Below are 18894 nucleotides of genomic sequence, written 5' to 3' on the forward strand. Positions count from 1 at the left end.
TGCTCGTTAGGTGGATTGGCCATGTTAAATTGTCCATAGTGGTCTGGCTGGGTGGGTTCACCATAGGATTACAGGAGTGGGTCTGGGTGCAACACGTTTTGGAGGATTGGGGTATAGACTTGATGGCCTGCTTCTGCACTGTAGGGATTCAATGAACAGAGTAGCCCTAGTTTTACAAATAGTGCATCCTCTTGCACTGGATCATCCCAAGAGAGGAGGCAGCCTGAGTTAACTTTTAATCATTATAAACACCTAGATGAGATGACTGTCCACTTGCTGAAGGGAATACTGGACAACTTTAATTTGAGTTCATGTTAATGAAGCTTCCACAATCTTACCAGACTGTAGCGCCACTCTCTCATTAGAGAGACACAGCTGGTGGTGCTTGAACCTGAGGGTCACCACACTTGAGGTGAGGGGGGATGGGGTTGAGAAGGAAAGACCTTCAGAGTAATCTCAACATGTGTGATAATTGAACCCACATTGTTAGTGTCATTCTGCATCACAAACCAGCCACCCATCCAACTGAGCTAGCCCCACAGTACAATATCCCAGCAATGCTCCCCTATTCACCGTGCTGGTAAACCTGTTTTCATTCAGAATAATGAAGCGAGTCTAAATTTTAACCAGATTGTGGTTTGTTTTCTGTGAAATTCAAGGAGATTATATGGCCGATTTGGGAAAATTAATTTTTGTTGCTTGGTTCTGAAAGTGCCAAATCGTATCATTGTCGTCATTATATATCATACAAAGTGGATCCTGTTTGACTGATGGCAAAGCGTGTTGTTTACTGCCACGCAAAACACAAACCCTTTTACAAAATTTATGAGGCTGTTGATACTCCTTTAAGGCACTCCACTTCCAAAAATAAACACAGTTATCCTGCCAGTAAACCAAAGTTATTTTGGAAGAGACCCTAGCTGCTATTTACTTAAACTTGTTGAAAACTATGAGGACACATGAGAGTAATACCGTTCAAGGCTGAGTACATTATAACTGTACTTATGTTTGCAATATTTATGGATTGGAACTTAGACAATGTTGCATTAAGAACAAAATTGAAGTTGAACTGTAAATCCTGCAACAGATTATAATTGTTTTGGTGTTAATTAGGTCAGGGTTTAAACCTTAGATTGCTGACTTTCTTAACTAAGCAGCTCTGAATGGTTGGGCTAACTGACCTGACCATTTCTTAGCTTCAGTTTTAAATGCTTGTATATACATATAAAATGTTAAATGCATTCTTGTTTTCAGTCATTATATTAGTGTTCACCCTGGGGCAAATTCTCAAATACTTGATTATTCTTTAAAACTCCCAAACTTAAATGCATCCCAACGGACAGACTTGAAGGAAAGCACATGGTTAAGAATAGCCAAAAGAAGCATTTCCAGCTTTTCCTGTTTTTATTGAAGTCACCTTTTCTGATAATATTCATAGAATGATTGAATCCCAACAGTGCGGAAAGAGGCCATTCGGCCCATCAAGTCTGCACCAACCCTCCAAAGGGCATCCCATTCAGACCCAACTGTAACCTTTATCCCTGTAAGCCTGCATTTCCCATCAGTAACCCACCTACCTGCACATCCCTGGACTCTATGGTGGTCAATCCACCCTAACCTAGCAGAAAGATCACCGTAGGTGTGTGGATTGGGAGGACATTATTAGGTACCACAAAAAGCCAAGGAAAGGGACCCACAAGAAATCAGCAGCAAGTTGCTTTGTGACAAACACCCAGCCGTCAAAGGGCAGAGAGAGTAGGCCGTCTTGAACACCTTCAGGGTTGGATAAGGCTAACCTGCACATCTTTGCTTGCCGGTGACCCAAATCACAAAAGGCACACTTTTAAAATGATTCCCATGTCCACCAGATGAGAGATTTTGGTGAAATCTCCCCAGATCGTCACCACAAGGTGTCGAGGGGGAACCCTCTCACCCACTCACAGACTTAAATCCTGGCTGATGAGCTTCAATCCACATTGGAGTGGCGATTGAGTGGAGATTCTAGTGCAGTGTCCAATCAAGTTCCTTCATGCTTTCGGTTTGACTCGGAATGGGAAATTTGTTTTACCACAGTTCCTGAGGAGTACCCAATTTGAGCATTAGAAACAGAAGTAGGAGCATTTGGCTCCTTGGGCCTGTCTATTTGCTGAGCTGAAGGTGATTAATCCGTCACTCAGTGTATGGTGTGAACACTCCTCGGTAATGTGCAGCACTATCTGTGTTTCCCTCCAAGTGCATAAGGAATTTGGACTGGGACCTGACGATGGTGCTTGAATGTGGAGGCATCTTATCCAACCCTGAAGCTGTTCTACCCTCTCTGTAGTAGTTCAAAGAATCATAGAACCCCTACAGTGTGGAAACAGGCCATTTGGCCCAACAAGTCCACACTGACCCTCATAAGATTGTCCCAACCAGACCCAATCCCCTACTACTCTACATTTCCCCTGACTAATACACCTAGCGTACACATCTCTGAACACTATGGGCAATCCACCTAGCCTGCATATCTTTGGATTGTGGGAGGAAACTAGAGCACCTGGAGGAAACCCACTCAGACGTGGGGAAAATGCGCAAACTCCATACTGACAGTCGCGCAGGGGTGGAATCGAACCCGGGTCCCTGGTGCTGTGAGGTAGCAGTGCTAACCACTGAGCCACCATGTCGCCCTCAAAGCCTGCACCTTGATGGCTGGGAGTTTGTCACAAGGTGCTTAGACAGAGTGAGGCATACTGATTACAACTGCACAGGAGCTGCACAAAGCAAGATCAACGTTATTTGAAGTTAGAGAGGTCCATTCATCAGTCTGACAAAGGCAGGGAGAAGCTATTCTTGAACCTGTTGGTATGTGTGTTCAAGCTTCTGTATCTCCTGCCTGACGGAAGAGGTTGTAGGAGAGCATTACTGGGATGGGAGGCGTCTTTGATGAAGTTGGAAAGCTTACCGCAGCAACAAGAAGTGTAAATGAAGCTCCCCAATGAAAGTGGCCACTTTGTCCTTCCCCAAAGACTATTATAGATACCATGCAATCTATGGGTCAGCCATGTTACCCTCTGGAGTAGGCCGCCTAGCCCAGAGGTAAGGACATGACCACTGCACAATAGGATCAGTCCCCCCTCCTGTGGATTATGTCTGTCTCAGTGAGCTGACCCCTCACTGTGCTATAGAATGAAATTATTGCCAATCATTGAGACATCGTCACTGTGGAGTTTGAAAGGAGAGGCAATAAATAATACATTCAATTTATTTTTCTCTGTGAAGAAAATAACTTTATATGACCCCAGTGATCTCCAAGGTTTTATTTATTTTCAGATTTGGCAGAAGATGCCGCAGTCTTGCATGTCCAGAAAATGCCTGTTAGCAAATGCTACAGAGTCCTACATTGCAGCTCGACATTGTTCCATGATTGCACTCTTCAAAACAACTGAAATGTAAATTTACCGGGTGACATCCCAAGGAGTTTGTTTCTCTTTTTCCCGAGGATGTGGTTCTTTCTGAGATTCCTTGGTGGTCTTAGCTGGGCCGGTGCAATCTGAAACCAGCTAGCGGGAGCTTCACTGTTCTTTCTATGGTATTGCCACTCACCCTGTGCAAAAGCAGTCAGTCTCGGACAGGTGGACCTGTGTCACCGAGTACAGGGTTACACTTACACAAATTGGGATCTGTCACTATCAAATCAACACAATAGATGTTTGAACGATTTTGGATTTGGGCAATTTACTGGATTGAAACTTTATGCACTGCCTCTGAGGCTCCAGGATTTATTCACACGGACAAGCATTTCCATCCTTCCCCAGCTCCATGCTGCAGCTTGTGAGGGTAATATTCATGTATTTCGAAACTGGACACTTACCAGAACTTGAGTTGAACTTTTCATTGGAAAATACAAAATGTTGTGGATGTTTTCCTTTGCTGTAAAGAGAGATTTCAGAGAATACTTAGCTGAGAACCTGTTGGGTGCTACCATATGCTCAGTGCAGCCTTGAATGACCCAGTGAGTATAATCATTCACTGAATGAATAGTTACATCACAAGAGTAGGTCATTCAGGCTCGATGAGAGCAGACCAAGAAATCTCATTTTGTCCTCTAAGAAGGTTTTGTAAACGATGCCATTTCTGTCTATTCCTTGGGGTATCAGCCAAATTTGCCTAAGATTAATGTACAGTGTTGGTATTAGTATACAGTGTATGAATACAGGGCATTAATATACACAGTGAGTGTATTTTTGAGAACACTGTCAGATAAATTACGTTTTGTTGTCAGTAACACCCATGCACCAGAAGTAATTAATGAAAGTGGCTGAGTCATGATTTGTCCTGAGTTGAATGATGCTCAAAGTATTTGAAATTTAGATTTCACGTGTTAAGATTTTCACTTTGTAATTCTCACCTTTGGTGTGATCTGCAGGGTGCAATCGGACTGCCCGGAGCCAGAGGTGAGCCAGGGCTCATGGGCCAAAGGGTAAGTGGTTGATTACATTGCATCTCTGTCCTCCCTTGTGGTGTGAAAGAATGTTCCAGAGAGAAAGCTCTCCTCTGTAGTGTAATGATCAATACTCTCCCCTCAGTCAACATCATAAAATTAGGTTATCTGGTCATCACCACCTGGCACTTTGTGGCTTCTTGCTGTGCGCAGATAGGTCGATTTCTCCACTGCGTTTCATAAAGTACACTGCTGGCTGTAAAGCAACTTTGAGCTGACTGGGGTTGGGGGGAGGGGGTGGGGTGCAACCAGTTTGTAATAACATTTGCTAGTACTTTAGCGGTCACCATTACACAGGCAAGCTTTCAAAGGCAGAATTTGAATTCATTTACTGCTCAGGAGGGATTGAAACCCACAGCCCGACAGGGGGCCTCTGATTTATTAACCTGGTGATCTTACCACTGCCTCAGTGAGTGAGTGCACTAATATCATATTGATTGGAAACTTAGTAATATGTTGTGGTTCTGTTCGCCGAGCTGGGAATTTGTGTTGTAGACGTTTCGTCCCCTGTCTAGGTGACATCCTCAGTGCTTGGGAGCCTCCTGTGAAGCGCTTCTGTGATGTTTCCTCCAGCATTTATAGTGGTTTGTATCTGCCGCTTCCGGTTGTCAGTTCCAGCTGTTCGCTGCAGTGGCCAGTATATTAGGTCCAAGTTGATGTGCTTGTTGATTGAATCAGTGGATGAGTGCCATGCCTCTAGGAATTCCCTGGCTGTTCTGTGTTTGGCTAGTCCTATAATAGTAGTGTTGTCCTGATACCCAGCATGAGCAAAACCAATGTAGTGTACAAAATCCCATGCAAGGACTGCACAAAACACTACATAGGACAAACAGGAAGACAGCTAACGATCTGCATCCATGAACACCAACTAGCCACGAAACGACACGACCAGCTATCCTTAGTAGCCACACACGCAGATGACAAGCAACATGAGTTTGACTGGGACAACACTACTATTATAGGACAAGCCAAACAGAAAACAGCCAGAGGATTCCTAGAGGCATGGCACTCATCCACTGATTCAATCAACAAGCACATCAACCTGGACCCAATATACCGACCACTGCAACGGACAGCTGGAACTGACAACCGGAAGCGGCAGATTCAAACCACTATAAATGCCAGAGGAAACATCACAGAAGCGCTTCACAGGAGGATCCCAAGCACTGAGGATGTCACCTAGACAGGGGATGAAACGTCTGCAACACAAATTCCCAGCTCGGCGAACAGAACCACAACAACGAGCACCCGAGCTACAAATCTTCTCACAAACTTTGAACTTAGTAATATATCCTTTTTCCCTTCATCAGCCTGTTCAGAGGTGTCCTTATACATCTTTGAAGCCTAACTGTAATCCTACCCCTAACATAGGTAGGACATGAACATAGGGCTCCCATGCCCTCTCTGCCATGACAGTCCCCTATTAGTTTGCCATTACACGCAAAGCTACTTCTAACTTGCTCATCAGCATCTGATGACCAGATGCAACTGACTCCCTCAAAACATAGAATCCCTACAGGGTGGAAGCAGGCTATTCATCCCATCAAGTATACACTGACCCTCTGGACAACATCTAGAACCAGCCCCCAATGCTGTCCCTGTAACCCTGCATTTCCCATCTACATATCATTGGACTGTGGGAGGAAACCCACGCAGACTCGGGGAGAATGTGCAAACTCCACATAGACAGTCACCAAGGCAGGAATCGATCCTGGGTCTGTGAGGTAGCAGCGCTAACCACTGAGCCACCAGTGAACAAGCTGAATTTAAGATCACTGAATACTTCTCCTTCTTTATCAGGGAGAGCCTGGCCTGGTGGGAGATGATGGACCAGTTGGAATCGATGGACTCAAGGTCAGAATTTTCTTGATGAGCCTGCTTAGGAAGTAACATAGAATCTGTGGATACTAGAATTCTGAATATCCATGTGAATATCGGTTGAAAGAACATGCAGCCATTGATTTGACAAAAGTGTAATGTTTTATTCAAACAAATGGGATTCCTTAAAAACAAATCCAAAATTTGCGATTTTGTGAAGGCTTGAGTGCAGGAATTGCTGTATTTCATTCATAGAATCCCTACAGTGCGGAAAGAGGCCATGTGGCCCATTGCACCTAGACTGAACTCTCCAAAACACATCCCACCCAGACCCACTCCCACCACCCTGTCCCTGTAACCCTGCATTTCCCATGGTTGACTCACCTAGCCTGCACATCCCTGGACACTGGAAGGCAAGTTTAGCATGGCCAATCCACCTAACCTACACATCTTTGGATATTCGTGGAGTTAAGTTAAGGCCCACAATCTAGACTACAGTCCGGTGAAGTACTGAGGGAGTACTGTAATGTCGAAAGTAATCCCTTTCAAGTTAAACTTTAAACTGAGACCCCGTCTGCACTCTCTGGTGGGCATGAAAAGATGCCACAGTGTGATTCAGGAAAAGGTCAAAGGAAAGCTATCTATAGCATCTGATAATTATCCTTAAACCAAGACCACAGCAGGTTATTCGATTGTTTTTCTCAGTCTGTGTGTGTGACAGCTTCTTTAGCACAAAATGGTTGCTGCATTACCCACAATTCAAAATTGACAACATGTCTCACATATTTCATTATCAAAAAGTATGGCGCTTGAAAAGCGCAGCTGGTCAGGCAGCATCCAAGGAGCAGGAGAGTTGATGTTTTAAGTATAAATTCTTCATCAGGAACGTTTTGGTGGAGGCCAAGAGGGCTGAGAGATAAATGGTAGGGGGTGGGACTGGGGGTGAAGGGCTAGCCATGGGCCCTAGCTATGCCTGCCTCTTCATCGGCTATGTGGAACAGCATCTTCCACCGGCGCCATTCCCCACCTTTTCCTCCATTACATTGATGAATGTATCAGCGCTACCTCATGCTCCCATGAGGATGTTCAACAATTCATTAACTTCACAAACACCATCCACCCTGACCTCAGATTCGCCTGGACCATCTCGGACACCTCCCTCCCCTTCCTGGACCTCTCCATCTCCATTTCAGCGACCAATTCAACACAGACACCTACTTCAAACCCACTGACTCCCACAGCTACCTGGACTACATTACCCCTCACACCCCATCGTGTAAAAATGCTATCCCTTACTCTCAATTCCTCTGCCTCTGCCACATCTGTTCCCAGGAGGACCAATTTCACTCCAGAACATACCAGGTGGCCTCCTACTTCAAGGACCGCAATTTCCTGTCCACGTGGTCAACAATGCCCTCCAGTGCATCTCCACCATTTCCTGCACTCCACCCTTGAATCCCACCCCTCCAATTGCAACAAGAACAGAACCCCACCCCCAACTGTCCTCACCTTCCACCCCACCAACCTCTGGATACAATGCATCATTGTCCACCATTTCTGCCACCTGCAGTCAGACACCACCACCAGAGATATATTTCCCTTCCCACCCCTTTCAGCATTCTGCAGAGACTGTTCCCTCCACAATTCCCTCAGTAGGTCCATGCTGCCCACCAACCCACTCTCCACTCCTGGCACCTTTCCCTGCCACAGCAAAACGTGTGAAACCTGCACCCACACCACCTTCCTCACCTCCATCCCAAGGCCCCAAAAGATCCCTCCACATCTGGCAGAGACTTTCCTGCAGCTCGAAACACCTCACGTATTGTCTCTCAATGTGGTCTCATCTACATTAGGAAGACAGGATGCCAACTTGCAGAATGTTTCAGAGAACATCTCCAGGACACAAGCACCAATCAACCCCACCGCTCTGTGGCCAAACACCTCAACTCTGCATCCCACTCCGCCAAGGACGTACAAGTCCTGGGCCTTCTCCACTGCCAAATTCTAGCCACACAACGCCTGGAGGAAGAACATCTCATCCTCCGCCTTGGGACCTTCCAACCACACAGGATCAAAGTCAATTTCAACAGTTTCCTGATCTCCTCACCCCAACCTTATCCCAGATCCAACCCTCCAACTCTGCACCACTCTCTTGAACTGTCCCACCTGTCCATCTTTGCACCTATCTGCTTCACCCATCACATCGAGCTCTCACCATCGCCCCCCACCTTCATCTACCTATTGCATTCCCAGCTACCTTCCCCCAGCCCCAACCCCAACCCCCTCCCATTTATCTCTCAGCCCCCTTGCTGGCCCATCTAAATTTCTGATGCTCAAAACATCGACTGTCCTGCTCCTCGGATGCTGCCTGACCGGCTGTGCTTTTCCAGCACCACACTTTTTGACTTTGATTCTCCAGCATCTGTAGTCCTCCCTTTTCAGATACATTAGCAATGTTAAAACCTTACAGTGTTAAAGGGACACTGGAAGTATGGATGCAAAGTTAGATAAGAGATAGAAATCAGATAGAAGTGATGAAGCAGTCTTTCGGGCTGGAGAGAAATGTTGCGGTCGTGATCTCTAATAATTAAGATCAACACTAATGGGCTAGACTTGGTTGCATAAACTGCAGGCTCCAACCTGAAAGTATAGCTGAAAATGAGGACCAGATTTGGCAGTGCTGTGGAACAACCGAAGTGCACTGCATATAACAATTCCCCACTCACTGTCAGAGTTTATATACAATTTGCCTCCTCCAGGACTCTAAACAATTTACTTAATCTCTCAATAAGAGGCAAATCCATCAATGAGAATTTAGCAGCCCTGCCAGCAGCATTGACTCGTTCCCAATTACTGATACTGGAAAAGCACAGCAGTTCAGGCAGCATCCAAGTCGCTTCGAAATCGACGTTTCGGGCAAAAGCCCTTCGTCAGGAATAAAGGCAGTGAGCCTGAAGCGTGGAGAGATAACCTAGAGGAGGGTGGGGGTGGGGAGAAAGTAGCATGGAGTATAGTGGGGGAGGGGATGAAGGTGATAGGTCAAGGAGGAGAGGGTGGAGTGGATAGGTGGAAAAGAAGATAGGCAGGTAGGACAAGTCCGCACAAGTCATGGGGACAGTGCTGAGCTGGAAGTTTAGAACTAGGGTGAGGTGGGGGAAGGGGAAATGAGGAAACTGTTGAAGTCCACATTGATGCCCTGGGGTTGAAGTGTTCCGAGGCAGAAGATGAGGTGTTCTTCCTCCAGGCGTCTGGTGGTGAGGGAGCGGCGGTGAAGGAGGCCCAGGACCTCCATGTCCTCGGCAGAGTGAGAGGGGGAGTTGAAATGTTGGGCCACGGGGCGGTGTGGTTGATTGGTGCGGGTGTCCCGGAGATATTCCCTAAAGCGCTCTGCTAGGAGGCGCCCAGTCTCGTTTTTTCCTCTCCAGACGTCCCCAACAGTACCCTTCCACCGACACTCTCATTTGTTTGGCCAAACTGGTCCTCACCCTTAACACTTTCTCTTTTGAATCCTCCCACTTCCTCCAGACCAAAGGGGTAGCCATGGGCACACGTATGGGCCCCAGCTATGCCTGTCTCTTTGTTGGCTACGTAGAGCAGTTGATCTTCCGTAATTACACTGGCACCACTCCCCATCTCTTCCTCCGCTACATTGATGACTGCATTGGTGCCACCTCGTGCTCCCGCGAGGAGGTTGAGCAATTCATCAACTTCACCAACACATTCCACCCTGACCTTAAATTTACCTGGACCATCCCTGACACCTCCCTCCCCTTCCTGGACCTCTCCATCTCCATTAATGATGACCGACTTGACACTGACATTTTTTACAAACCCACCGACTCCCACAGCTACCTGGATTACACCTCTTCCCACCCTACCTCTTGCAAAAATGCCATCCGGTTTTCCCAATTCCTCCGCCTCCACCGGATCTGCTCCCAGGAGGACCAGTTCCACCACAGAACACACCAGATGGCCTCCTTCTTTAGAGACTGCAATTTCCCTTACCACGTGGTTAAAGATGCCCTCCAACGCATCTCGTCTACATCCCGCACCTCCGCTCTCAGACCCCACCCCTCCAACCGTAACAAAGACAGAACGCCCCTGGTGCTCACCTTCCACCCTACCAACCTTCGCATAAACCAAATCATCCGCCGACATTTCCGCCACCTCCAAACAGACCCCACTACCAGGGATATATTTCCCTCCCAACCCCTTTCCGCCTTCCGCAAAGACCGTTCCCTCCGCGACTACCTGGTCAGGTCCACGCCCCCAAACAATCCACCCTCCAATCCTGGCACTTTCCCCTGCCACCGCAGGAACTGTAAAATCTGCGCCCACACCTCCTCCCTCACCTCTATCCAAGGCCCTAAAGGAGCCTTCCACATCCATCAAAGTTTTACTTGCACATCCACTAATATCATTTATTGTATCCGTTGCTCCTGATGTGGTCTCCTCTACATTGGGGAGACTGGGCACCTCCTATCAGAGCGCTTTAGGAAACATCTCCAGGACACCCGCACCAATCAACCACACCGCCCCGTGGCCCAACATTTCAACTCCCCCTCCCACTCTGCTGAGGACATAGAGGTCCTGGGCCTCCTTCACCGCCGCTCCCTCACCACCAGACGCCTGGAGGAAGAACACCTCATCTTCTGCCTCGGAACACTTCAACCCCAGGGCATCAATGTGGACTTCAACAGTTTCCTCATTTCCCCTTCCCCCACCTCACCCTCGTTCTAAACTTCCAGCTCAGTAACTGTTCCCATAACTTGTCCGGACTTGTCCTACCTGCCTATCTTCTTTTCCACCTATCCACTCCACCCTCTCCTCCTTGACCTATCACCTTCATCCCCTCCCCCACTCACCCATTGTACTCTATGCTACTTTCTCCCCACCGCCCCCTCCTCTAGCTTATCTCTCCACGCTTCAAGCTCACTGCCTTTATTCCTGATGAAGGGCTTTTGCCCGAAACGTCGATTTCGAAGCTACTCGGATGCTGCCTGAAATGCTGTGCTCTTCCAGCACCACCAATCCAGAATCTGGTTTCCAGCATCTGCAGACATTGTTTTTACCTGGTTCCCAATTAGTGCTGAATCAAGGTAAATGCCAAAGACCATTTGCTAGATGTTATGGTGCAGCATGGTTCACCTGTCAAAGGTACTTGCTCAGTTTATTCAATTGTATTCAATTAATGACTCACCCAGTGTTGAGTGTTTCTATCTAGCCTGCTAAGAGAGTAGAACAGACCATTGTTCCGCAGTCACTCCGCAAATCATGACCTGAAACTTTTCAAATGTTTGTCCCCGGCCACCCCCCTTTCACCTCCACCCTGAGACAGATACTTGTAGATAGGGTAGTCTCGACATGGTTCTCCATGGTCTTCAGAGATTCAAACTTCACTGATCATCCAGAAAACCATGAGGATTCGGTTTTCTGAATGCTGCAATATGGCACAGTAACTTTTTCCAAACATAGCTGGTGTCACCCAGTAGTCTGAACCACTTGATGTGCACTGCACATGACAATGCCCCACCCACCATCAGTGATTGTGTTCATGTTGCCTCTTCCAGAACTCTGAGCAATTTATTTCATCTCATGGAGAATGAGGACTAAATCTTAGACCATAAGAACTACAAGATGACGAACATCGAGTATAGGAGTTGGGAGGTCATGTTGCGGCTGTACAGAAGTGGTTAGGCCACTTCTGGAATATTGCGTGCAATTCTGGTCTCCTTCCTCTTAGAAGGATGTTGTGAAACTTGGAAAGATTCAGAAAAGACTTACAAGGATGTTGCCAGCTTTGGAGGGCTCATGGGAGAGGCTGAAAAGGCTGGGGTTGTTTTCCCTAGAGCATCGGAGGCTGAGGGGTGACCTTATAGAGGTTTATAAAATCATGAGGACATGAATAAGCTAAATAGACCAGGTCTTTTCCTTGGTGTGGGGGAGTCCAAAGCTAGAGGGCATAGCTTTAAGGTGAGCAAGGAAAGATTTAAAAGGGACCTCAGGGGCAACCTTTTCATGCACAAGGTGATGCGTGTATGGAATGAGCTGCCAGAGGAAGTGATGGAGGCTAGTACAATGACAGCATTTAAAAAGCATCTGGATGGGTACACGAATAGGAAGGATTTAGAGGGATATGGGCCAAGTCCTGACATATGGGACTAGATTAGGTTAGGATATCTGATCAGCATGGACAAATTGAACCAAAGGGTCTGTTTCCATGCTGTACATCTCTATGACTATGACTCTGTATACTTCCCACAAGGTAATCATGAAAAACGTCGGAACCTGTATAACATGGACACTTAGGCTGATCGATCTCCCATAGAATTGCATAAAGAATGGAAACCAAGTGTCGTCTTCAATTGAAGCATGGTTAGAAAGCAGGGTGTAACTTAACCAGGGCACACATAATAAATATGTTTCCATTTTGAATGCACAATTTACAGTAATCACACCCTCCTTTCTGTGATAGTAGAGCAGTGTTCCTCACTGGGCTGGGGGGATTGGAGGATGAACTGAAGAGTCTACTGTGTCCCATGTTAAATTAGATAACATAACTGTGAATGTAGGAACTTATCTTGGGGAAGACAAAGTGACAGATCCATGCGGATGAGAATTTGTCTACATCATTTATTGTTAAACTGCAAACCGGCTGCACATGAAAGCAGACGATCTGTGGTTGGACCATTGCCATTCTTTAAGCTGGGAGATGCAAAATGCAGAGCTTGGAACTTGGGAACAGGAGGAGGCCATTTGGCCCTTCAGTGCTGTTCTGCTAGTCAATGAGATCATGACTGACCAGCTCCCATTTATCCAATTCTTCAACACCTCATTGTGTCCTGAAATTTAACCATAGCAAGAAACATCCATGAAAGCTCTTTCCATGATAAACATGGACATAAGAGCTTGTAGATTTTCATCAACCGCAATTCAAGGTCTTGCACTGTGACGCAGGGAGAGTGTAGACAAGTGTAGCCTTCAGATGACATGAGGTAAGAGAGTGAGGTATAATTCGACCAAGGCATTCAGCTAAAGTTCTGTCCTGTTTTTAAGTCTTACATTAGGCCCTTATTTTTATGTTTCCTTTATAAATTCCAATATCCACATTTATAATGGAAGTTGGGGGAGGTTTAATTGTGATGTGACGAGCTTACACAGGCAGTTTCTATAGCAAAGGAATTTATAATGGAAAAAGTTTCTGGGAAGCACATGAATACAGCATTTTTAATGTATTATATCAACGTAGATAACCAACCAGTTTCATTCCACCTTTTCACTCTCTCTTGTAGACTCTTGATGTGCTCTCTTCTCAGCTTATCCCTGCACACATTTCTTTATCTGTTTTCAAAAGTGCAGTCTCCCAGGTGGCTTGTTAAAATATACCTGTGTCCTTTAGTTCCATGGTTACAGCGGAAGTCTAATAAACCAGCTGAAATCTACATTGCCCAGTGCTGTCTGCAGTATTTCAGAGATCTGGAATATATTCAGTCTCAGTATAAGAAAACTCCATTCCCCTAAACTTTGCTTTTGATAATGGTAAGCTCCCAAACCATCCAGGTCAATCCTCCCTCCACTGTCTTGACTGAATCAACAGGAAGGCAGAATGCAATTTATCTCTAGCTGTCTACATCTCATTGTCAAAGTCTTCCAACAGAAATAATTTGAAGTCTGTGTCAATTCCTGAGACAAGCTAAGGAATTACTCTCCTCTCATGAGATGTGGGCATCATTGGCAAAGCCAGCAGTTATTGCCCATCCCTGTTTGTCCTTAATCTGACTTGCTTGTCAGGCCTTTATGAACCTTCAAACATGGAACCATGTGGGTGAGGATGGCCAGGTATCTTTCCCTGAAGGGATCAGGTTCTTAACAACAATTTCTGGTAGTTTCATGGCCACCATTTAATTTTAATTCATTTTGGATATCAGTGTCACACAGTTTAGCATTTAACACCCAAAGGGCAGGAAGGTGTAAACCATGTTGCACTGGGTATCGAGTCACTTGTCAGGCCAGACCAGGTAAGGACAGCCGTTCCTCTTCCCCCACGCTCCCAGAGGGGCGTTAGTGAACCAGATGGGTTCCTTCTCCCCTATATTGATACTATTAGAGAATTAATTCCAGTTTTTTTGTAAATTGGATTCAAACCTGTTATGATGGGATTTGAAGTTATGTCCCTCAAACATTACCTGGGTCTCTGGGTTAATAGTTCAGGATAATATCACTAGGGCATCATCTCTCTGACCTTTAACAAGGTGCCAGACTGTTAGCCTGGTCCACTGGATGGCATTACCGCCACGCCACCACCTCTCCATTGCGGAGACAATATCTAAGCGAGCTTGACAGCATTGCAAATGCGTATAATCTCAGAGCTTCATTTTTTATGCCTTCCACACATAAATAATGTTCGAAACACAACACTTATAGGTCACTCCTGCCTTGAGCAGCACCCAGTCTGGCCCATCGATAGGATCTGGAGGTGCCTTTGGGAACTGGACATTGAGCAGGTCTCTGTCAACTCAAAACCACCCCTGATTGCTGCTGTTGTCCCAGGGAAATAAATAGCAGGGAGATCGCCAGATCCAGTGACATTCCAGATCCCCTTGTAAAATCCCAACAGAAGAGTAACGTCTTGAACAGTGAAGAAATCCCACAATGGGCTCTCAACATGTCCCAGGCTGCAGTTAGAACCCTCAGGAAATAACCAGTGAGTTCAGAGCCAGGGGGTCACAGTTTAAGGATACGGGGGGAGGGCCATTTCGGACAGAGATGAGGAGAAATGTCTTCACCCAGGGAGTGGGGAGTCTGTGGAATTCTCTGCCACAGAAAGCGGTTGAGACCAAAACATTGAATGTTTTCAAGAGGGAGTTAGACCTGAAACAAATAGAGAAATTGCTGGAGAAGCTCAGCAGGTCTGGCGGCTTCTGGGAAGAGAGAAACAGAGCTGATGATTCAAGCCCAGTGACCCTTCCTCTCTCTCCATGGAGGCTGCTGCACCTGCCGAATTTCTCCAACATCTTCTGTTACTGTTTCAGGATCTTCAGCATCCACAACTCTGGTTTAGTTTGGGTTCAGGTTCTGGGGGGTAAAGGGACCAGAGGGTATGGGGAGAAAGCAGGAATGGGATGCGGAGTTGGACGATCAGCCATGATCATGTGGAAAGGCGGAGCATGCTAGAAGGGCCGAATGGCCTACTCGTGCCTCGGTTTCCAATGTATCTATGACTCAGTTCACTCCACCAAGAAATGAGAATATCCCAATGTTTCCAGGTGTTATCAAAAATATATTGTGTAATTCCAATTCACAAGCTAAAATGCAGATTTAAGAAAAAGAAATTCATAGATATTCCCAGTTGGATGCTTTGTTGGTCTCATTGATCAAGACCAGAAGTCACACAACACTAGAATAAAGTCCAAAGGGTTTATTCAAAATCACAAGTTTCCAAAGCACCGCTCCTTCATCAGGTGACATGACAAAGTCAGGTTACCTGATGAAGGAGCAGCACTCTGAAAGCTTGTGATTTCAATTAAACCTGTTGGACTATAACCTGGTGTTGTGTGACTTCTGACTTTGTCCCTGGCACCTCCACATCATGTTGATCAAGATAAATACAAGTGAAGAACAACCAGTTCTGAAGAAGAGTCATACTGGACCCAAAACATTTGTTTCTCTCTCTCTCCCCCCCCCCCCCCCGCCACCACAGATGCTGTCAGACCTGTTGAGTTTCTCCAGCACTTACAGTTTTTATTTCTTCTCTCCAGCATTCGTGGTGCTTTGCTTTTATTTGCAGGATGACAGGGTAATTCACCAGGACAGCTACAATGTCCATCTTGCAGGACACGTTCCATCTCCCTCCTCATTCCTTATCTCACTAATCTAGTTTCTGGTTTCTTTTTAATAATTGGACCACCATGCTGCTCCTCATATGTCAGCTTTTACAAGAAAGAATGATTTCCATTCCTTTAGTGCCTTTCACGCTCTTGGGAAGTCCCAAAACGTTGCACGGGTAATGACAACAACTTGCATCTGTATAATGCCATTTACCTTGTAAAGCATCTGAAAGTGCATCCCACCAGCGATAATCTGGGTTTTACATTGACCCAAGTGTGGAGATATTAGAACAATAGAATCATACAGCACAGAAATAGGCCCTTCAGTCCAACCAATCCATGCCGACCATAATCCCAACTGAAACTAGTCCCACCTGCCTGCACTTAGCCCATATCCCTCCAAATCTTTCCTATTCATGAACTTATCATTATAACTGTAACCACATCTATCACTTCCTGTGGAAGTTCATTCCACACATGAACCATTCTCTGTGTAAAAAGTTGCCCCTCGTGTCTTTTTTCAAATCTTTCTCCTCTCTCCTTAAAAATATGCCCCCTAACTTTGAAATCCCCCACCCTAGGGAAGAGACACCTGCCATTAACTTTACCTATATTCCTCCTGATTTTATAAAGTCAACTTCCTATGCACTAATGAAAAAAATTCCTTCGTATCCAGCCCCTCCTTATAACTCAAACCTTCCATTCCTGACAACATCCTGGTAAATCTCTACTGACCCCTCTCCAGCTTAATGATATATCTCCAATAAAGTGATCAAAACCTTGGAAGGTAAAGTCAGCCCCTCAGAGAGGTTGACAGTGGGAGAGGTTTCAGGGAAGCGATTTCCAGATTGTGCGGCATTAACAACAGAATACATAGCTGTCAGTGTTGGGGAATTCGAATCGAGAATGTTTAGGAAGCGAGGTTTCGGCAGAGTGCAAAAATACAGGAGACTTGTCAAAGGTTTCATGTTTCTCTGATGATCCTCTTGAGTACTGATGAACCAAGACACATTTCATCTTATACATTGTTTCTCGTTACTTTGGTACTCTTGTAAACGGTCCTGATGAGTGCAAGATGGTAAGATGTGTTTTTTCCACATTGCTCAAACTCAGTACAACCAAGTGGCTACCTTTGTCTTGTTGAACAATTTACTCCTCGCTCACCATCCCCCTATCTCTTTTGCACGCTAGGGTGACAAGGGAGACCGAGGGGAAGAAGGAGATAAAGGAGACAAGGGGCCAGAGGGATTGAAAGGAAAAGAAGGGCCCCCAGGAGTACCAGGAATGACCGGAGTTCAAGTAAGTGCCATTTCAGTATTTCTCAAAAAAAATCATGAATATGGAACATTCCAAAATAATCCAGAAAATAAAGACATTAAGAAATGCACCAAGACTCATAGAGTTACCCACGGGATTTCTACCTCAACGTCAGAGAAAAATAAATGAATAAAAGAGGGCAGAACTCAAGAAAGTCACCGTCATGAAGGATCTACATAGAGGCGATGAGGAGAAGTATTCTGGTTCATTGTCAGAAAGACAAAACAAACATCTGTAGGGTTGCAGAGAAGGGTCAGGCTGTGGGACTGAATAAGTTCCTCCTGCAGAGGGCAGGTCTAGGTTTGATGGGCCAAATAGCCTCTTGTATCCATCCTGTGATTGTGTAAGAGAAGAATATGGCCAAGGACAGCCTTACGTCCTTGTCATGTCAAAAACAAAATGTTATTCCTGTTCAGGAAGAAGAGAGGTTTCCTTCATTATCTTAGGTCCATGTAGACACACGTTTTATACATAGTGGGGATTTTATGTATTGTAAAGTATACATATGTATATACCATATTAATATAGAATAAGTCCTTTTGTGTGTGCAGGCCTCCACCTATTAGATACAGAATAACCAACAACTGATTTGGTCACTGAGTGTTGAACAGAACTTGTCAATCAGAGGGGAGGGGAGTAAGCCCCCCAAGGTGAGGAGTAAAACCCAGGGGGGAGGTTGGTGAAATGAGACACCAAGGGGGAAGTGAAACCCCAGGGGGGCAGTTGGAGAACCTGCAAGGAGGTGAGGTGAGAACCGGGGGGGGGGGGGGTGAAACCTCGAGTAGTTGTGGTGAAGTTAGACCCCAAGGGTGGGAGGTGAAACCCAGGGAGGAAGTGGGTGGGGAACCTGATGGGGTGGGGTGAGGTGAGACTCCCAGAGATGGGGGCAGTGAGTAAGACTCTGAGTTGGGGGAAGGGGGGGTGGGGTTGGATGCGGGGAGTATGAGAACCTGAGTGGAGAGGCGTCAGACCCCAAGGGAGGAAGAACACCAGACCCAGGGGTGGGAGGGAAGGGGGTCGCTGGTGGTGTGGTCGAGGCAGGGTATGAGACCCTGGGGGCACGGTGAGAGCAGCACTCCCACTCTAACAGACTGGCCTCTACCTTTAACGACAGTGCTCCCATGAACGCACCCTCCATCTCACAGGTTTCCCACACCTCCTCCCAGCACCCCCTCATTGCCCACACCAGCTCCACACACACACAACACACAACACCCACCCCAACGCCTCCTCCCAGCGTTCCATTCCCAGCAATATCCTGGTAAATCTCTTCTCAACGCTCTCCAGCTTAATAATATCTTTCCATATTAACCGTTCAAGAGAACTCTTAAAAATACATTCTTTTCACTGTAGTTTGATATAGTGACCATTAAATGCTGCCTTTTTTCCACTCAATAAAACTCCTGGTCGCCATGTCTTTTTGAGTGGGTCATGGTAAGGTATCTGAGCACC

The 18894-nt window shown here is 46.2% G+C and overlaps 1 protein-coding gene across 5 annotated transcripts in view; it reads left to right on the forward strand.

Annotated features, from left to right (window-relative positions):
* The window catches only part of col27a1b (collagen, type XXVII, alpha 1b), a 653616-nt gene that overhangs the window by 529481 nt on the left and 105241 nt on the right, over nt 1-18894 (forward strand). For all 5 annotated transcript variants that reach the window (XR_011956099.1, XM_072565909.1, XM_072565908.1 and 2 more), the window contains 3 exons: nt 4406-4459; nt 6281-6334; nt 17317-17424. Coding sequence is in view for 4 of the 5 variants with exons in the window: in XM_072565909.1 (XP_072422010.1) it covers nt 4406-4459; nt 6281-6334; nt 17317-17424 (216 nt within the window). In the remaining variant the exon portion in view is untranslated. The remainder of the gene's footprint in view (nt 1-4405; nt 4460-6280; nt 6335-17316; nt 17425-18894) is intronic.

The sequence above is a fragment of the Chiloscyllium punctatum genome, chromosome 49 (genome assembly GCF_047496795.1).
Source record: "Chiloscyllium punctatum isolate Juve2018m chromosome 49, sChiPun1.3, whole genome shotgun sequence".
Classification (NCBI taxonomy): Eukaryota; Metazoa; Chordata; class Chondrichthyes; order Orectolobiformes; family Hemiscylliidae; genus Chiloscyllium; species Chiloscyllium punctatum.